Source organism: Rhea americana, unplaced genomic scaffold (assembly GCF_003343005.1).
Source record: "Rhea americana isolate MKP2758 unplaced genomic scaffold, rheAme1 scaffold_22, whole genome shotgun sequence".
NCBI classification, from domain to species: domain Eukaryota; kingdom Metazoa; phylum Chordata; class Aves; order Rheiformes; family Rheidae; genus Rhea; species Rhea americana.
In genome coordinates, this window is record NW_028186329.1 from 4,517,645 (window position 1) to 4,538,952 (window position 21,308).

General features: G+C 37.5%; 1 protein-coding gene across 1 annotated transcript in view; it reads right to left on the bottom strand.

Annotated features, from left to right (window-relative positions):
* DTWD2 (DTW motif tRNA-uridine aminocarboxypropyltransferase 2) overlaps positions 1–21,308 on the bottom strand; it is a 76,732-nt gene that overhangs the window by 6,913 nt on the left and 48,511 nt on the right. Inside the window, exon 5 of the mRNA XM_085305404.1 lies at positions 419–547. Coding sequence (XP_085161530.1) covers positions 419–547 — 129 coding nt within the window. The remainder of the gene's footprint in view (positions 1–418; positions 548–21,308) is intronic.

Here is a 21,308-nt window from a genome sequence, read left to right on the forward strand (position 1 = left end):
AAAAAAAAAAAAAAAAAAAAAAAAAAAAAAAAAAAAGCCATTCTAATTCCATTATTGATATAGGAGCACAAGTACTGTACTACAACTTAATGCACTGAAAAGAGTATCAAAATAAAATCAAGAGCATTGTATCTTACAAGTTCCCTCAACAGTTTGACAGCAACGCTGAATTAGCCTAGAAGAGCATACAGACTCTGAAACACTACAGGGGAGAGTCATAATAATTTGACTGTATTAGAGAGTTCATAAATATCCAACAGAAAATAGCTTTTACTAGTACATTCTTGTTTTAGTTTGCTACAGAACCATTACATAGCTCTTAACATTTGGATTGCCAAATGTAGTATTAATATCTAACTTTGCTGTCCCTGGGATACTCGTAACAGAAAAACTGAAATATTTAAAATTGGTTACATACCTCCTGTATGCTCTTATTTTTTTCCATGATGGTAAGAGCAACAGCTGCGCACTCAAGTGTAGAGAGACAGGAGTTTGTTGGCTGTGTACGAATTACATACTGACTTGAAATGTTGGTTTTTAACTGCACCTGAAAGATAGCAAACTCTAAAGTAAAGAGATCAGTCCAGCAAACAAGATACTCCTTCCGTACACTAAAACTGAAGCCCCGATCCCCTTCCACTCAGTAATCAATTGCTTTCTTACCTTTTTTCTGTTCTGTCTCCCAATAGCCTTATGCTACGATGACTATTACACATCCTGTGAGCCATCATCACAGACAAGAACTGAATATTTCCCACTGTACAAACATGCATAATTAATACAACTGATTGCTAGAAAAAAAAATGAATGAAACAGAGGTTGTACAATAAGACAAAGTTTTTTGTTGCTCTTTTGTACTTATTAGAAAAACATCCAACAGAAATGAATTAAAAAAAAAAACTAGGAATCAATTTCAGTTGTTATAAATGCCCTAAACCAAAAATAAAATACCTGTTATGAAAGTCCTAGTCTTACCTATATAATCACACATGCTTGTTTTATTATACAGATTGAATACATATATGATCCTATGTAGTGTACAATAGCCCTGTACATAGTCACTGACACTACTAACCCTGGTGAAATAGTCATGTTTTGAAGCAGAAATGTYTTCCAAAAACTACATTTATTCATGTAATTTGTTGTTCATTTTGATTAGAACTGATTTGCTTACTTAAARTTATCTCAAACTGATTTACTGGCTCTGCCTCAACTGATAACCACTTCAAACTATCTCAGAAGTTAAATGTTTAAGAAAAACCTCATTCAACCATTACACTGCTCCAAAAATGTATTGCCTTTATAAACAACTACTGAGAAATGCTGTATTTTGCAGTACTAGACTTTGTGTGAGCATTCAGGTATTATTCCTTTATTCTTAAAATTTTTATCTCCACATATGTTTAAAGTATACCTTGCCATACAAGTTGAGGTTTTATAACATTATCACTGTGGACCAAAAATTATCACTTCCTTTTCCAAACAATTACAAGACAATGCAATAAATCCTAAGGAACTGTTAGAATATTGCAAGTCAATTTATTTGCCTTGTTTCATTTTCATCCCAACAGTTCTGTCTTATTTCTGTCTTCTCCAGAAAATGTGTGACCATTGCGCTGCCCATTGCAATATTCTTGCCACCTTGGTTGCCTGAGGTTTCTTAATTTTTCCTCATTTTAGACTTCTTCTTCCTCATCTTTCTGATTTTTGCTTTTCATTTGTAGTGCATCATTTTCCTTCATCTCTTACATCCAGTTGTCCTTCATTAAAGTTAGGACTCCTTACTTATAAAACAGAAACTCCAASCTGCTCAAAGAGTCTGGATGACTGAGATCAAATTCCAATACCTTAACTGACACTACAGGAACTGAAAAAAAAAGAGAAGTGCAAAGCCCTCCCAGAAATACAAATTCAGGATGGAAGAGGAAATACAGGAAAAGATAAAAAGTCTTTAGCTGCTATTGGGTAGGCATAAAGGACTAAGACATGCACGATTCAGAGTGTTTTAAAAGTTACTAGCAAGGACCAGATATAATTTTGAGGGATCCATTTCAACACCCCAAATCCACACACTTCAATTATGTTTTTATGTAAAGCAACACAGTGTAGTAATATTATGATTTTTGTATTATGTAAAGATACATCTGTCTTCTTTTCACAACTGTAATATTGGAAGTATTTAAGTAAACCATTTAAAAGCATACCTTCCAAAATCCATTTTGTGCCCTCTTGCCTTTTTCTCACATATTTGTCATTTTCTATTATTGTCATTTTCTCTCTAGCCCTTTCTCTTCTCACTGCTCTAGCAGCATTCTTCCTTCAGTCTCCTAAAATTCTGATTTTTCAAAATCTTTCTCTTCTTTCTTATTCCCATTCATTATTATCCCAGTGCATGCTAGGCTCTTATTAAATCTTTATATATCTCAAACTCCACATAGTCAACTCCAGAAATAATAACATACTAAATCATTTGACACAAATGCAAAACTAAATTCATACCTTAGTATGCCYACTCTTGAAAACAATCTCACTCTTCCCTGTGAGAGAACTGTTACAGATAACGTAAGTGATGAGTGGCAGATCTTTCCATCAGAATCTGCAGATGTGCACATGGGCCAAGACATGGTTCCTTACAGTAAAGGATCCTAAGGAGCCAAACACCATCTTTCAGCTCCTATAACTTAAGACTACTCATATGAGTATTTTAAGATATATCAGTCCTGGGRCAACACCATGAAAAATTTATGAGTGAAGATTCTTTTAAGATCCTTTTTTTAACAACCTTTTAAGGTTGTTTGCCACAACAATTACCCAGGACGCATTATATTTTTAATCTGATTATAGAATTAGCAGTTGTTAATTAATTTTAAAATGTACAAGTGGTCTCAAAGAATATATCTTTCCCAAACATTACTTAGTATTTCTATRTATTTGAAAGAAAGCAGTAGAGATGATACTTTACAGAGTTATTTCCTGCAAATTGAATGTCATCTTCATTTAAAATTCATTTGCAGTTTCTGCAGCTATTCAGCATATTTCTGCAAGTGGATTGGCACAACATGTGACAAATCAATTAATGAATGTGTACTACTTACTATAATATAAAAAAATGATACTTTATATTTAATGCCAAGCTATCCGAATTTATTTCATGTCTGCAAAATCAGGGTCTGCAATCTCTAGCTCTGTACTCCATCTGACCTGGGGGTGGGAGAAGAGTTTCTACTCATTAGCAGATTATCCTTGCTATTGCACTACGCTCGGAGCCCATCATACAATCCTTGACTTATGGTCATACTAGAGAATTTTCATTATTTTTTATTTATTATGTAAAGGATGTTAACACTTATTTGGCTATTAAACTCCAAATCTGATCCTCTTATTGAAGAGTAGATGCAGAGCAGATTCATAAATGAAGCTAGTGAATATACACCGGCTTTTGCCAACTGCTTACTTCAATTTGTTACAGTACTGTCAAAAGAAAGAGGAGAAACTGATTTAGGAGAGAGATTGCAGAATCAGGACCTCCATATTTTGCATATCTAATGAAATGTAAAAGTAAAYGAAAATGGTATTTTTGTTGTTCTTTAAGGTTTATTTTTACATTCCCTTCTGGAACCATGTACAGATCTCTATTACGACATAGCAGGACAGTTGGTTTATTCCAGGTATACAGAGACGCCCAAGATAATGTCTTGGGTCCAGACAACAGTGCCTTAAAACCTTTTTCCTGTAAGAGCTGCCTATGAAGAAGTTGATCTGCTGGGTTCTACTCCTCTTTGCYTTGGGCTCACACTGAAAAAATTCAGATCTGGAGAAAGGAAACTTGATTCTAACTTTAACACGTGATTCTAAAACGAGCTTTACAGAAGAAAAGCTGTCTGCACTCTGCCTTATGTTGTAGAGTATGAAATTGAGTTAAGGAAACGCACCTCTATGTAAACAAAATCAGCTTTATCTTCTGCTTTACATACGAAAAAATCTCAGAATGAGTATTCATAAAATCAGATTTATCTTCTGCTTTACATACGAAAAATCTCAGAATGAGTATTCATAAATACCCTACTGAAGCACATTTCAAAACAAAAATCAAGATTTTTTATAACCATTTTCCCATAATACAATGAAAACAAGATGATACAATAGTTGACGATTTTTAAGCAGGTCAAAGCAATTTGCAATAAGCATACTCTACAATATTTCAGTTACTACCAAAATACAGCCGTTTCAGGTTCAAAGAATAGCAGCACATTTAACATCACTCAGCAAAACTAAACAATAGCATAAAAAATAAAACTGAGAATATCTCAACCAATTRGAATTAGAGAGGAGAATTTAGATAAACCGACTGCGATTACGCTGTGGCATTTAGCTAAGACACTGAAATTAGCACGGCTATTCTTTTGCAAGTGCCAGGGCATTTGGGGGCTTAGTTTTCAAGCCATCAGAAGCCTGATGCAAYAAATACAACCAAGTTTCATTTCCATGTTTAAGTCAAGACCCAGGGTTTCCAGAAACCTTAAAGTCAGCACTTCTCAAACAATTACACTAATTTAATAAACGCCAGCTCCTCTGCCAACACATCACYTTCAGAGCAAAAGCTAGAGCCTTTGACAATTTGCTAAGGCTTTGAACTCCGGTAGCAATAGTAGCCCTTCAGGACCCTCTTTGGGATTATCCCAGTCAAATAATGACCCAGCTGATCCTGTTCATCTGTTCAGAACCAATGAAAGCACAAGTGTTGCTTTGATACAGTCAAAGACCTATTGYGTGAAATTTTCAGAAATTAGGTCAGGCAACTGATTTCTGTTCCTATTTTAAATATTGGGACTGCAGCTCTTGCAGAAAGCTGTAAGTACTATCTTTTCACAGAATCACAGAATGGTTGAGGTTGGAAGGGACCTCTGGAGATCATCTAGCCCAACCTCCCTGCTCAAGCAAGGTCCCCTACAGCATGTTGCACAGGATCACGTCCATGTGGGTTTTGAATACCTTCAGAGAAGGAGACTCCACAACCTCTCTGGGCAACCTGTTCCAGTGCTCTATCACCTTCACAGTAAAGTTTTTCTTCATATTCAGATGGAACCGCCTTTTTTTTAGCTTGTGCCTGTTACCTCTCGTCCTGGCGCTGGGCATCACTGAAAAGAGTCTGGCCCCATCCTCTAGACACCTCCCTTAAGGTATTTGTACACATTGACAASATCCCCCCTCAGTCTTCTCTCCTCCAGACTAAACAGGCCCAGATCTCACAGCCTTGCCTCCTAAGAGAGATGTTCCAGTCCTCTAACCACCATCATAGCCTTCTGCTGGACTCTCTCCAGTAGCTCCATGTCTCTTGTACTGGGGAGCCCAGAACTGGACACAGTACTCCAGATGTGGCCTCACCAAGGCTGAATAGAGCAGCAGAATCATGTCCCAYGACCTGGTGATGACACTCTTCYTCGTGCACCCCAGAAGACCACTGCCCTTCCTGGCAACAAGGGCACATGGCTGGCTCAYGGTTAACTTGCTGCAAAGCAGCTCTGCAGAGAAGGACCTGGGAGTGCTGGTGGGCAGCAGGTCAGCCCCTAGCTTGTACTGGTGGGTGCATGGGGTTATTCCTCCCTAGGTGCAGGACCCCGTACTTGCCCTTGTTGAACCTCRTGAGGTTCCTCTCTGTCCAGGTCTTCAGCCTGTGCAGGTCTCTCTAAAAGGCAGCACAGCCCTCTGGTGTATCAGTCACTCCTCCCAGCTTGCTATCATCAGTCCACTTGCTGAGGAGGCACTCTGTCCTTTCATCCAGGTCACTGACGAGAAAGTTGAACAAGATCAGACCCAGTACTGACCCCACAGGACACCGCTAGCTACATGCCTCTGAATAGACTCTGTGTCGCTGATCAACTCTGAGCTCTGCCTTTCAGCCAGTTCTCACTCCACCTCACTGTCCATTCATTYAACTCACACTTCCCAAGCTTACCTAAGAGGATGTTATGAAAGATACTGTWGAAAGCCTTGCTGAAGTCAAGGTAGACAACACCCACTGCTCTCCCACAACAGTGTCACTCATGTTAGCCTGCCCTTTAATCCTTACCCATAAGCTCTTAACTCTCTCCTTACCCACCCTACACAGAGCTTGATWCATTCCAGTTGCTCTCTCGCATAAAGAGCGACACCACCATCTCACCWTCCTGGCTTGCACTTCCCYGGCTGCATGCACCCACCAGAGACATCCTGCTTTGAGCTGCACTTTGCTGACTACCTTGTCTCTAYGACTCTCTCCTTCTATCTTTCCTAGTTTAAAGCCTCCTATCCAGCTTGGCCAACCTGTTGGCAAAGAGATGCACGCCTCAGTGAGGTGGATCCCTTTTTTCCTCATCAGTTGTCCATCTTCAGACATGGTCCCATAGTTGTAGAAACCAAACCCTGTTGACAATGCCAGCAGTGCAGCCAGTTAACCTGGAAAACCCATCTGCTTCCCCTGCCATCCTTCCCCCCTCCTTGGCAGGATTAAGGAGAAAATGACCTCACTCYCAGATCCTTGACTATCATCCCCAGCACTCTGAAATCCTGTTTGATGGTTTCCAGATTTGCTCTTGGTATCATTAGAGYCCACATGGAAGAGCAGCAGAGTACAATAGTCTGACACATGGAGAAGCCTTGGCAGTCTTGCCATGACATCTCGTATTCAAGCCCCTAGCAGKCAGCAAACCTCTCTAGACAAGAAGTCAGGTTGGCAGATAGGTTTCTCTGTCCCCTGCAGCAGGGAATCATCCACAATAATCACTTGCTGTTTCTTCTGGGTGTTCCCACAAGGCACAGGGTCTGTCCGCCCAGTTACTTCCTTTGAAGCAATGTCCAGCTCCTCCTCAGCCTGGAGGGTACTGAACCTTTTACTCATTGCAAGTCTTCAGGAGGAATAAGAGCCTTTCTCCTGCTACAGGAAGTGACCAGTTTCCAGCCTTCTTCTACAGTGTTATGATATACAGTTTCACATAGCACAGATCCCTTCAGTAACTCAACTGCCACGGGGGGCTGGGACTCCTGGAGCTGTATAGTCTCCAAGAATATCCTGTCTCTCTCTTCCTCATCTTTTCCAATGCTATGCAGCCTACTGACTTCATCCTTTAACTCCTTTATCTAACGACACTTGTGAACAACAATGCACATTCTGCAGGAGAGCTAACTGTCAGCCCAAGCCTCATGGAGAGGCCCCCAAGCAGTCCCTGCAGCCTGAGACCTGTAAAGCTGCATCTGCTGGGGTCAGAGCCTCTGACACAGCTGATGCAGTGACTCCAACAGCTACTGGAGAATGTGCTCTGTAGTGCGTCATGACCATCTCTGAAGACATGTACACTCCTAGAATTGGAAACGAAGGTGCCTTCTTGTGTGCTTCTGCACGARTTGCTGCTGTGAACAGATGTTCACTTCCTGTTAGCTGTGCTAACACCACCTCTTCTATGCTGATTTCTTCACTGCCCATTTTCTGGCTTTAATCTCCAACAGAAACCAGTTTTATCCCAAAATACCTTTGGAAATAACACACCCCTAAGAACACAGAATGACTATAAAGGTTAGTAATACCTGTTCCACAGGACACAATTTCTGCAATTCTTGCTTTCATTTGTCCTGTTTTCTACAATTAGATTACAGGCTCCTCAAAACAGGAAGAGGAACAGAACAGCTTTCTGCAGCTTCTGTGAAAACCTTGGTATTAATACCTCTCATGAGGATCGTGGCCTTTCAGAATTGGAATTTCTGCTTTGTAAATAATTTGCTAAACTGTAGGAGAATGAAGTACAGACATACCATCAGTCACCCTGTTTTAACATTATCAGTGGTTATTATTCTTAAGTCATGTTACTTCAATACACATCTTCCAGAAAATATGTAAGAGTAAAAAAAAAGAGAGAGAGAGAGAGAGAGAGAGACAAAACCCAAACCCATCGACAAAAAAACAAACAAAGAAAACAAGCCACCACACTTGTCCTGCCACCTTTCCCATCATTCCAGAAACGAAAAGGTGCTGAAGAGAAGGAATGCTGCTCCTCGAGCTATTGCACAACTGATCTTTAACAGAAAGGGGAGGCAGGCATGGAAATGGTCCGTCACTCAGTATCTTTTGCTTGTAAGTCCAACTATTTTCTACATATGACAGCATAAGAATCTCACASAGTTAAATAAAGTTCCCTTCGTGACAGGGAGGATAGCCTGAGCAAAGTAAGCCTCAGCATGCTACTGAAATTTACATCAAGTAAATAAATAACTTATCTGTTCAAAATCTTGTCTTTAATTTAAAGTGACATCTTAAGAGCTCTCTGTTTTCAAATTCTGTGGAATATAACTGTCATATAAGTGTTGCAAATGGACAGTCAGAAAATGTAAATGGATATCACAAATCTCTCCTCATTCTGAATGCCTTTTGATTATTTCTAGATGCATCTACRGCATTCCTCAGTATTTGTGGCATGTAATTGCTGAAACAAGTCAGATTATATTGTGACTCTCAAGTAAACTTCAGGAAAACCAATTTGTTCAAATTCCTTGAAATAACAAGCTAGTCTCTGGATTTTCCTGAGGGATTTCCAGTGACCTCAAAAACATCGATAAAGCTTCCTCTCGTTTTTGGTATCTCACAAGCCTTTCCTCCCAGTTTATCGCTTCCGGTTAGACTCCACAGTTTCATCATCACCACAAGCCTTGGAAGATCTCGCTGTCACGCTGATGGGAACTATGGCAACCATGTGATATTTTTTCTTCAAAAAAGCAGCATAATTGCTTCTGCTGAACCACACAATGTGGCTGCAAAGCCTTCTGCCTCCTCCTTGTCTTTTTATCCTTGTGCAGGAGAACATGAATCTGAGACTGCAGTTCTGTTTAACAAGTCAAAGCCCGTTTCCTTACCTCCTTATAGAAGGATCTGACAGATCTGAAGAGGCCTTTGTATTGCTTTTCCTCTTCAGAAAATAATGGAAAATGAATTCGTGTAACTGACATTAACTGAGAAAGAAAGAAGCTAACAGAAGAGTAAATCAAACAATAAAAAATGCTATCGGAGACAAAATTCAAACAGAAGCAAACAACAAAGCAGCACAACACATTCATACCTCTTATAAAGTTTTATTACCTCCAGAAGCAGAGATATGACATTCAAAATGACCTTGAAAAATAACTTGAAAATGAAAAATTTTTAAAATTATTTACTTATTTACATTACTATGAATGTTACTTTAATTTTATTTATATCCTAATGTCCTAAGACATTAAAAAAACCAACTTTCTAAATATTTCTACATGATAAACCTTGTTTTTGAAAATATTTCAAAGGCTGCTTATGTCCATCTGCTTACTTGCAATCTTTGATGTTATGTACAACACAAGAGGAGTGAAGTTACAGAATCAATGCTTCAAACCGCTTCCCATGCCTTTCATCGCTTACAGCATATACGAAAAAAACATCAGGTAAGTCCACAACCCAAAAAACAATTATGAAAATAAACCTATGCTTACCTGAAAAAAATCCTTTTTCATAGGACATAGGACAGAAGCATAAGGAACAATATCAAAAACAGAAGACCTTTAGAAAGACAGTGTGGTCTTCAGTTAAAAATAGTTAACTGAAATAATGCCCTAATACAGACAAGAAAAGCTGGATTTAGGTAAATAGGTCCAATTCCTGTAACAGGAGGCATCTTGAGATTCCCTCAAACAGCTAACACAAATTAAGAGYCAACAGATAGTTGAAGGAAAGACCTCACAGTTAAGATGAAAGAACAGATAGGACTAACCTAATAATATTTGGACTATATACTTCCTATAAATAATTTAAATACCATCTAGTTATGATCTCAGCTTCTGAAATTGCAGGTTTTTACCTATAACAATTGTGTTTAGAACAGTGGCATAATGTCATTTAAAAATAAACATACTTAAACAGGAGTTTTACAGTGCATGTCCAGCAAGTCATAAAATAAATAGGCATTTTTAGTTAAATTTCTTTTCATGCATTGTGGTTTTTTTTAATTAGGGAAAGGAAAAATCCAGAAACAGTTCTTAGTATTACCCCTCTTGCTCTGCTTACATTTCAAAAATGAATGTCAGGCAACAGATCAATATTTTATGCAGCACTATTCTTTTAATTATTAATAAAAGAGGAAAGCGCTGCAAGTAAATTCAGTCAGTGAGCAGAATACAGATCTACAGAACAGGGTCACGAAATGAAGAAAGAAAATTTAATTACGTGTATTGTCATAGCTATTTAACTTTAATTACCTGCAAATATCAGAAAATTGAAAAGGAAAATTAAGTACCTCAGTGTGAGAAAGTAATATCAGTGTACTGACATTATTCTTTGGAACCTAACGATTACTTTCGCTTTCTCTGGTTTCTTTTTCATCGTATGTTACAAGGAAGTTAGCACTTCCTTGGAAAGGGGAGAAGGAACAGAATCACCTCCTGAGAACAACCTCAGCAGGTGGAAGGAAGGTATGTGTGCAGAAAGGTTAAAAGAGGGGGAAAAAAACTCCCATTGAGAACAAAGTCATTCACAGTTAAACACACTTATTTTTTTTWAAATAATAATAATAAAAAACAACAAAAGCATTAGTTCTAGCTATCTTATTCCGAAGCCTTCATATCCCATAAGAACTGATTGCAATGCTACAAAATCTGCTCTTGGAATGTTCTAGCAGCAGCATATTGACATATATACCTATACACACATACTATTTAAACTCTTTACTTGCATTTTATGTATGAAAGAAATGACAAATACATAACTTAAAAGCAAAGAATGCTCCTGCCTAACATTCAAGAGTTATGAATATGTTTGAGATCTGCCAAACTACCCAGGGTTAAGTTTCAAAGAAAATGTCACAGTAGTGAGGAAATAAATACATACTTATGACCAGAGGTCAAATAAAATGAACCTATGTCATTCAAATTAACCTGAATGTCTGAAGGACAACATCCTGTTGATTGCTCAGTGTCACATCTCTATTGTATATATGAAGGATTGACCACAGATAATTCTGAGTTCTCTATTATCCCAGTGTGCTCAAACTGGTTCCAGCACAAAACACTTTGTTCTTTAGAGTCCAAGATATTTTCTTCAATGCTTCAGTCACAGTAATATAGAAGGTACAACTTGAACACATTCATAAACATTTCAGAATGAAAAATCAGATTTCTAATGTTTAGTCAAAGCCGTATTTTTATTTTTCTTGATCTGTGAAGTCATTATAGAGAACAAGGTATGAGCTACTTATTCAACACTAACAGGCTTCCTTGCAACAAAGATTACATAATTTAAAAATACCAGTATGAGCAAAAAGAAGCTCACCATCAAAGATCTCAAAGACTTCTACAGTCTACACATCACCGGGTTCTCCTAGAAGATTTTTAGTAAAAATCAAAGAGGTCATAGGCCTAAAGCAAAAGTGTTTACAGAACTAATCAGTGGAAACAATGTATTCTTCTTCCACTAGGATCAGGATGCATGGTTAAACAAATGCTCCTTTCTGGAGTCTATATTCCTACAATTTCCCCCACCGCAACTGAGCAAATGGATACATAGAAACACAAACTAGCACAGCTACAAATCCACAGACTCCAGTCAAATAACCCACACCAAAAAAAGTACATTTGCAGGAGGCAGGGGGAAGACACAAGCCTCCCCAAACACTCAGGAATCAGCAACTGACCCACTACCTCACATTCTCACTAGCCTTTTGCTCACCTGTCCCATGGATATTCCAGGGTGGTCAGTGAACAGTGGGGAAGAAACAAAAAAGCACAAGTGTTTCAAGTATACTTCATTGCCTTCTCTGATTTTAACATACCAATTTGGCCAGGTTTCTCAGAAGCTGAGGATAAGACAGTTTCATGATTTCCGCAGACATTATCATGATTTATGAAAATTCTTTCATTGACTGAAATTCAAGATAGCATCAAATTGTTGCAAACTATTAAAAAAAAAAGGGGGGGGGGGACAACTGGTCACAATACCTTGAATTAACCAGTTTGAGATCAAAGGTCATAACTTCCCATCATCAATAACACTTTTTCCAAACCTCTCCCTTGCATGGGAGAATTGCACTGAAGTACTTTGATGGGTCTGTGGAGCACTATGGTATTTTAAGTCATCAGCAAGCTCTTTTGAAAATCTGCTTATATTGATTACAAAGTGATGCAYGTTTAGTGGACTGTGTTCATCTTACACATGGAATGAGTCAAGGGCCTTACTCTTTTTTAAAACTACACAAAAGCCAGAGAAATAAAATAAACTTTGCAAGAATAACCCTTTTATAAACTCAGTGCAGAGCAAACAGCATTTATATGATAGCTTGGAACTTGCAGCTTAACTAAATCTTAAGCAAACTGCCCCGAAGGTCTTTTCAATAAGTTGCACTTTTAGAGGTAAACATAATAGTTTTAAGCAATCTAATAGTTTTATGGCTGAACATTTCCAAAGCACCCTTTTTCAAAGGATTCCTAAAATTGCACATGAGTAACTGGAAAAAAAAAAAGACAGCATATAGTATTATATACCTCACCTCCTACTTATTAGTAGGTAGGATTTTTTTCTAGTTCATTTAACAACTCATTTCAAGACTATGGAATTTGTGTGACTACTTAATGGAATATTTATTTGAAACTATATAGGAATTTAGTTTAAAAGATTCAGTTACTTTGGGAAGAATTTGGTTAGGATACTTAGTTAACAGCCCATTGCTCATGGAGAACAACCATAAGAAAACCATTTCCACCCACTTCCTTTTTTTTCTTAAAAACTAGTTGTAAGCCCTTCTGTGAAGCAGCAGTATCCCCAGCAGCAGAAGCTCCCTAAACTCAGGCTCTTTCCCCAGTACACCAGTGAGAGCAGGTACTTGGTTGGAACTCAGAATTTTGCTGCCATTTGAGAGAAACCCAGCAAGCATTTCGTACACTCAACACTGATGATCTGGAGCAATCTTTCCCAGAGGGAAAGCCTTATACTCCACCACTTGCCACCTACTACATGTCTTCTCACAGGCATTACCACCCTGGTTGATGTCAGTAGAGGGATGAATGCCCATCACCACAGGCTCCGAGCACCATCAGGGAGCCGCACTCCCACTTTGCTCACAGGACAGAGTCAAACCCTTGTGTGTTGCTGCCAGAGCATTTTGGAGCTCCTTCCAGTCTCCTCACAATATAAGGTCCCAGCACTGGGGAAGAAAACAGGAGGTGGGTCTAAAGGAAAGATAAAGACCTAGAACCTGGCAATAAAGTCACACCTGAAGCAAATTAAGTTGAAGAGCAACTAAGGAAAAGGAGGGTAATATAACCCAGTTGAAGAGCTGAGGCTACAGGGGAAACACAGCTAAGGAGAGGAAGTATGCCTCTGGTGTAGGAGAAGAGTATTTAAACCCGAAAAACTACAAGTAATCCTACAGTAAGTATAAGCCTGCGCATATGTTCCCAGYAATAATGAAACAATAAAGTAGGCTGCCTGCCATTGGCAGCTTTAGCTTTCTTTCAGCTTGTTTAATGACAGTAGCCAATACTGTGGCTCCAGCTCACTCCTATTGACTATTTTAAAGGAAATTTTTGTCTCCTTTTCTTAATTTAGCCATAGAATTGAGCATGAAAACAAGTACAATAATTCTGTAAGGTCTGTAGAAGATCGTCAAGCACCGCACAGAAGACCAAGCGGATCCCTTTGCATTAGGGCACTTTGCATTTCCCACAGCATTTCTAAGGGCCATTGTTTTCCACCTAAGCAGGAATCCAAAGGTTAACAACTTTGCAAAAGCTGAAGCACATGTGGCATTACATAGTCTGTGATGGGGAGGATTTTGTTCCTCCTCAGCTTTATATAGGTTGTACAATTAAAACTTTTAATACAAAAACACACTTGGATGGATGTACATTATTCAAAAAATAATTACGGAGTTCAGTATAAAAAGTGTGTATGGACATGTATGCACACGTACAAAGACATAGCTTGCTATCTTCCTCGGAGACTACGATCTACTAAACTTACAGGAAACTTAAAGGAAAATAATTGTAAAATGAGAAAATAACACATCTTCAACAAAAACTGTGACAGTATTTTCATAAAAACTAAATACTTATGAATATGATTACACTGACAACAGGTATAGCCAAGTCAGTAACTTTATTTACGTAAGCAGTCCCACTGAACCCAACCAGACTACTGAAGCATACAAAGTTAATTTCATACTTAACCATTCACAGTGCTGGGATCTAACGCTAGCACCCTCCAATCTCTCTTCATGCCAGGTTTTCACAACACAGCTCGCACAGATCAAACACCAAGTGGTCTGATCCTATCTGACATCACTTGTTATAGATGAGCCACAATATACTGACAAAACTTGAAATTACCTTCCCAAGGCAACAAGGGCAACAAAGCTTTCCAAACTCCCAGATTACAGACTAGATGTATTTGGGTTTTCCCTGTGTGCATCAGTATATTAGGGCCTGTGAAAGCCTGCTGTAATGAAAAAAAACYCCATACATAATTTTGCAGTGGCTGCATGAATATTAACTAAAGAAAGGGAAGATACTAGCGACAGTCACCTACCTCACCTTTTTAAAAGCTATGAGTGCTTCTGGTCCAAGAGACTTCAGCATTTGAAACAAATTTATTCCTATCTCATTAACAGTAAGTATTTGTACATGTTTTCACATTAAAGCTACATAAAAAAAAAACTTTGCTTTTTTATTTGCATTCTGCTGAAGAGCTGAATTCCACTAATTGCTAAAAACAAATGTATAAACTCTAATTAATTGCAATCAGTGAAACAGCTTTATGAATAGCTGTATGGATAAAGTATGAGATTTACAGATGAAATCCTTCAGTCTCCTTCTCAATTCTACTGCATACTTTTGACCTTGCAAAGTCTCTGAATTCTGTGTAATTCTTTTTCTCGTTCTATAAAATAACACCTTCTTCCCCCTGCTTTAAAAAAAAAAAAAAAAAAAAAAAAACACACCCCCACAGAACACAACACACACCCGCACTAGTTGGATTGAAAGTAACCTTTGGAAGCTCACAGAAAAGATACCCTATACAAAACACAGGAAGTTTCAGTCAAGTAGCCTCTTCTCAGGCTACTTTTCCCCATATCCCATGCAGCTAATGAATCAGTAGACAAAAAAAATAGTGCTCATGAGCCAAAGACCGGAGTTCTCCTACCAACTGAAATAACTGATCCTCCGTTTTTAGGTGATAGGATTTTTGTCTCCAGGTTCAGGAATTAATCATACCTGCTTCCATCTACCTTTGGGGAAAACAAACTAGGATTTGTGCAATTCATTGCTAGCCTCATAACAAAAATGTTTTTATCTCAGGATTTGTAAGTGAAATTTTAAACACATGCCATTCCACGTCACGGAAGATGAAGAACCAGTCATCAAGGCTGAAAAATATAAACAGTAAGAATTACAGATGGGCAGGGATAAAAAGACCACTCCACTGAAATGGATGCAAGTCCAAAAAATAGCTGAATGGGGTATTACATTACATGCTACGGAATTAAGGCTATATAGATCTCTTGTTAAGAGTCTTGCATGACATTAATCTCTATACCTTCTAAGCTCATCTATCATCATATTTGATTACTGCTAAGGGAAATTCCACTTTTAATTAACTTAAAGGGGAAAAATCTAGGATTTCTGCACTAGTACTTGCATGGAAGGTAAAAACACATTTTTCTCTTCTTTGTAGTTGCAGCAATAAAGCAAAAAAAGATGCATAAATGTCTTTGATGAATATAAGCCTTAATAATCTACCCCAGTTAGCATTCCTGTTCATTAACTGAAGAAGTTACAAAGCAGAAAATGTCATCCACAGAAGAACTGCCAAGAAACAAGATGACTCAACAGTTCCAAACCTGGTCCTGAATTTGGAATCCAGTCTTTTATGTATATTTTGAAATTTACATACATATAATACACACAGATATTCAACATACTTCTCATTCTTAAATGAGAATACCTTTTCATTGCAAGAATTACTACTGAAGGGCTAAGCTGATAGGCCAAATGCTGTAAGAAAGCCACAACTTACACTATTGAGCAATTTATTTAATTAATATTTAGAAATAACTAATAGGTATGAGAAAGACTATGGAACCAAATTTCAAAACTAAGGACCAAATTCTGCTATCCTTCACTTGCACAGTAAGACACTAAGTAAAGATACTTTCAAATAAAGTGTCACTGATCTATCAAATGACTAAGAAAAGCAAACTTGTCCCACTTTTTTTTTTTTGTAAATGCTGAAAGATTCTTCAAATTTTAATCTTAAAATCACATATAGTCATTCCTTTGAGTCACAACTAATCTCTGCAAATTCACAACTCTTCAAATATGACAACAGAATACCTTTATTTATAGCAGGAACTTTCATTGAAAACTTTTTGAAACACAATTTTCTACAAAAGATTTTGACATTGGAAACTTTCAGGTGGTAAGACCAAAAAAAAAAAAATGGCACAGCTTTCTCATACACTGAAAAACTGCAATTTTATAATATCTTTATTTGTTTTAAAGTGATATGGGAAGAGCTGGTAAAACACAGCTTATATTAGAATGCAAAACTAAAATAAGAAAAGAAACATGATCAACTACAGACTTTGGGAAAATCACAGCAATGTGTTAAATCATAGACGGTTTAGCAGGCAAGAAAGACAGATCAAGTAAAACAAAACAACATTGAAAAGCTAAAAGAAAAAGAAGGCCTGATTAAGAAAAATCAAAAGTAACTGCAAATAGGAAATATAAGAGCAAATTATTGGCTAGTTTATGTTTTCTTTTAAATAGTTTATACTAAACATACACAAGGACAACATAAGAGACAGAAGCTCCAGGTAAATTAATGAATTGGCAGGAGAAGTAAGCATTAATGTTCAGAAAAGCATCTTAAATAAAATAAGTAATAGACTGCCCAAACACTGAGGAAACAACACACATGCACAATAATATTAATCATGAAGGACTACTCCTGCAATATTAGTTGCCTTAACATAGTGAAAAGATGAAACTGGAAGCTCTTGGAAAAATGGCTTCTTTTAGTCTTTCCAGAATCTATTCTTGAGTTTTGGGCTATTCTGTTTTTGTTACCAGTTGCTACTTTACATTTATAGTGTGCTTGTCCACCCAGGGCCCCATTAAGTTTGAGCCTCTGTGCAAACCTCCTGATAGCTTACTGCCCCCAACATTATTGATCTTTTCACCCATTTTTTCTATCCTCCAAAATATTTTGTATGCCAAATATTGATAAATGTACAGATCAATAAAGATCTTAAATAACATTGTCCCAGTGAAAAAATACTCATATAGAGTCTGCTTTGTGCACACTGGCCTCATGCATGAAATGTTTCTGATGCACAGTAACTCTGAAATCTAAGTATTCTCTAAAATTACTACGAACACTTTGACAAAACCTCTGAACATGTAAGTTCTTCTTCTTATTATTTTTTTTATTATTAAATATAAGCTCAATTAAGTAAGCACATAGTTTCACTAAGTCTTTACAATTCATGTCCTGGACTCTGAGAAAGCTAGTTGGTCGGAAGAGTTAGGCTCAGAGATAGAAGGGTAGGGAGGGATAGATGAATAGCAAGAGATGAGAATAATCTCATCTCAGGTATAAAGATGTCAACTCATTTGAGAGCTAACATTTGGAATGATGACATATGCTCAACTGTGTTCTTTACCAGTCTGGCAGATTACTGCAGACAGTGCAAGCTGAAATGAAAGGTAAATCTAAAAAGTGTTAGAAATCTGCTGTAATAAACTAGATTTTAGCTGATGATATCAAATTTAATAAAACAAAGGACATAAAAGCCAAACAAAACAGATGCATCAGAAGTTGCTAAAAGGCTGATGAGAAAAGAAAACGAGGTGCTGAAAATCTGTATAATGGTGATGCTATAATGAATATATAAATACACAGGATGATTTACCAGAATTATACAGCTGATATTATGCCCATCAAACAAGAAGAGCACATTAATAAAGAATTATATGATGGGAAAGAATATGAAGGGCCATACACACTCTCCAGCCTCAAACTGGGCCCACTCACACACAAGCAAGGACCACATTCAGAGTAAATATAGCTATAGTAAATATAGAAGCAAAAAGTCATGCAACCTATGCAAATGGCAATACTGTAACAGCTGAGATACTCTTAACTTCATAAAAACATAGAGTGTTCTTCTGCTACATTAAAGTACTTGGTGAGTGCAAAATGTCAAAGTAGAACTACAGATTAGAATCATAGATTATTTGGTATAAACACTATACACAACATAGGAGGAAAAAAGCAAAATAATTAAGTGAGCTACACTTTTTGCCCTTTCCCTGACCACCTGAAATTGCATTTCTCTTGACATTTGGCCAGATAGATGTCAGTTTAAAATTAGAAGGTAAAACTCAGTTTTCATATACCAGTATGAGAGCCAACCGCCAGTAGATGAATTACTCCTCTTTTCCAATTCTCAACATCCATTGTGCAGCACTTGCAAAGCTCAACAATTTTTTTTASGAATGGATGATTCCTTCTCTTTAGAAATACGCAGTATGAACAGCAACCTATAGGTAGCTGTTTGTTGGCTGTTTCATGAAGGAAAACAAGAGTTCAGGCTACGGAAAATTCTTTCAGGTATCTGCTAGCAGACGCCTAGATTTACAACAATGGACTAGAAAAACAAACTAACAGAACCCACTCATTCACTGTTTACTTCTGGCAAATACCATAAACTATAATCTTATTCATATAATATTTGTGATAATGTGTACAAGTTTTATATCTGTGCCTATCCCTAGTTTGCTTTTGTCAACCTTTTTTGGTGAAGTAGTAGAAGGTCAAGTGTTTTTTTTTTTTTTTTTTTAGCCATCTGTTCCCACTATGCCACGTATATCTCCTCATAAATGGAAGTAGTTTCACCCACGGTGCTCTGTGATTGCTTCATACAATACACCAGCTGCCCAACTGTGCCAAGCATGCCTGCTGTGCAAACCAGCTCCTTCTCTGCTGTCAACTAATTGCATCCGCTGGGCCAAGTTAATGCAATATTCTCCCATATCACCTTTGCCAGCCACAACAGCTGTTGCAAGAAAGCCTGCAGTGCAAACTCAGATGCTTGTAGCCTCTGTCTTAGTTGTGGCTATGCAAAATATCCTGGGATAATGTGCTTCTCTAAAGGATGCCAGTTCATAGAGTACAAAACAATCAAAGTAATCATATTATTAAGCTATAAAACTCACCTTAAACCATGCATCTCATACATACAAGTAGCTATTTTCCCAAGCTTGCCCTTTTCTATTTCAAAAAATATCAGGCAACCAGAAAGACTCAAGATATAGATTAAACTAGCCCTCTTAAATACTTCTGATAAAGTTATAACCATAAATATATTTCCTCTGGCTCTTTCTGCAAGAGTTGAATAGAAATTTCTTTAAAAAATTCTTTTCAAGGAAAYAGGCTTTGCTGACTGAGCTACTGATTCTATAGCTCTTTACTAGAGACAGGCAGATTTCAATAGTAACTTAAAACAATGAAAATGTCAGATTTTTAAATAAAAAATATCTTTAAGATTAATCTAAGTTTCTTTCATCCCAAAATCAGTGAAACAATGAAGGAACAATTAATACCTCCAGTTTATCGTCTCGTTGTAATCTATCTTGCAGTTAAGAATTGATAATCTTTTAATTACAAAAAAGTTTTTTTTCTATAAAATAGTGATCAAAAGCTCAAATCATTATTTCTTATGAGATTAATTACAGCCAATTTTTTTCCTTTTTAAGTAACTCCTATAGGAGTCATCATCTCTTTTGCTCTAATACCTCTTCTTTAGATATTGTCATATGTACCTCAATATCTTTGAGACAAAAAAAWGCCTTCCTAAGTTCCAAACATAATGATATTCTACTTACTTTGATTTTGCATAATTGCATTATCAACCCAAATTTAAGAATATGAAATAAAAACCTCATTCCAATAGAGAACAACTCATAGATTATTTAAACACAAGTATAAACGTACCCCTTGCCCAYGAGTGACAGTCTCTTTCCTTTCACTTGCTTCCCATTTTTGGCTAGACGTTTCACTAAGTTCAGCAATTAAAAGCCAATGTAGATAATTATCTCAACTAATCTGAAGACAAAAGGTTAGAAAGCAAGAGGAACAACGTGCTCACAACTGAAGGAGTTGGCAGCTACAAAGTCACTGTCCCATGCTTCTCCTCAAGACAAGAACAAAACCGCAAAAGTAGGAACAGCCAAAAAATACTGCACTGTTTGCCACTGTCTTGCTTAACAAGAAAGAAGAAACACAGACAAGAGACATAGGGTGAACTATTCTTAGTTCATAGAATGAACAAAATTTAAGCTTCCAGAGTTTTGGTGTGTGCTTCCAGACTGTTTTAGAATCAACTTTTACCAATTGACTGCTAATTTCAACAACTGAACAGCTTGTTAACCTTATCAGCTACAGTGGCTTGCCTAAGTATTGGTAGTTCATTTCTGTCCAAATTAATCTAACTTAGCTTACCACACAGTTTTTCAGGTAGTGCTTAAACCTACCCTACTTGTTTTTGTACTGCTGTATACTCAACTGGTGTCTTAATTGTGTATTACTTGTCTGAGATGACTACTTGGAGTTACAGCACTAGATCTAGCTCACTACTGTACTACCAGGATTGCACAAGCAAAGYTGAGCTCATAATCAAACCATAATATATCACCTTTAAACTTGATTGAAGAGACTGAAGCCACTAAGTATGAAAGAATAATTTTGTTTGTTTTGCAGGAAGTTATATCTGCATTGAAGAACTTCATCAGTGTCATTACAACTCCAGGCAGCTTCAAGTCTTCTGAGTATCTCTGCAGGTATGAACTCACCCGTGAACTTCTCAAACTCAACTGTGATAGTGACATGGGCAGGGGAAGGGGGGGGGATGCAATTCACTTCACTACTTTAGATCTGCACAGCCAAGAAACTCCTGCCACAACACTGACTTGTGATGGTCTCTTAAGGATGTTCCATTAAACCATTCAATATGGCTTTGCTGTGCTGAACAGGACACGCTTAGCTCCTCACTAGCAATAGCAGCGCAAGAGATGGGCGTATTCTGTGAGCACTGTTGGCAGAACTGTTGAAGTGAGAACCGTTCTGTCATGCTACGAGCAAGGCATCTTTTGTTGCACTCCCTAAACCAAAGTCSTTTTTAAACACTGGTGACCACTCCACATGTTGAGATAGCAGCTTGACCAACCCACTGAGCCCCTCAGAGCACTCCTACTAATTTCAGTCA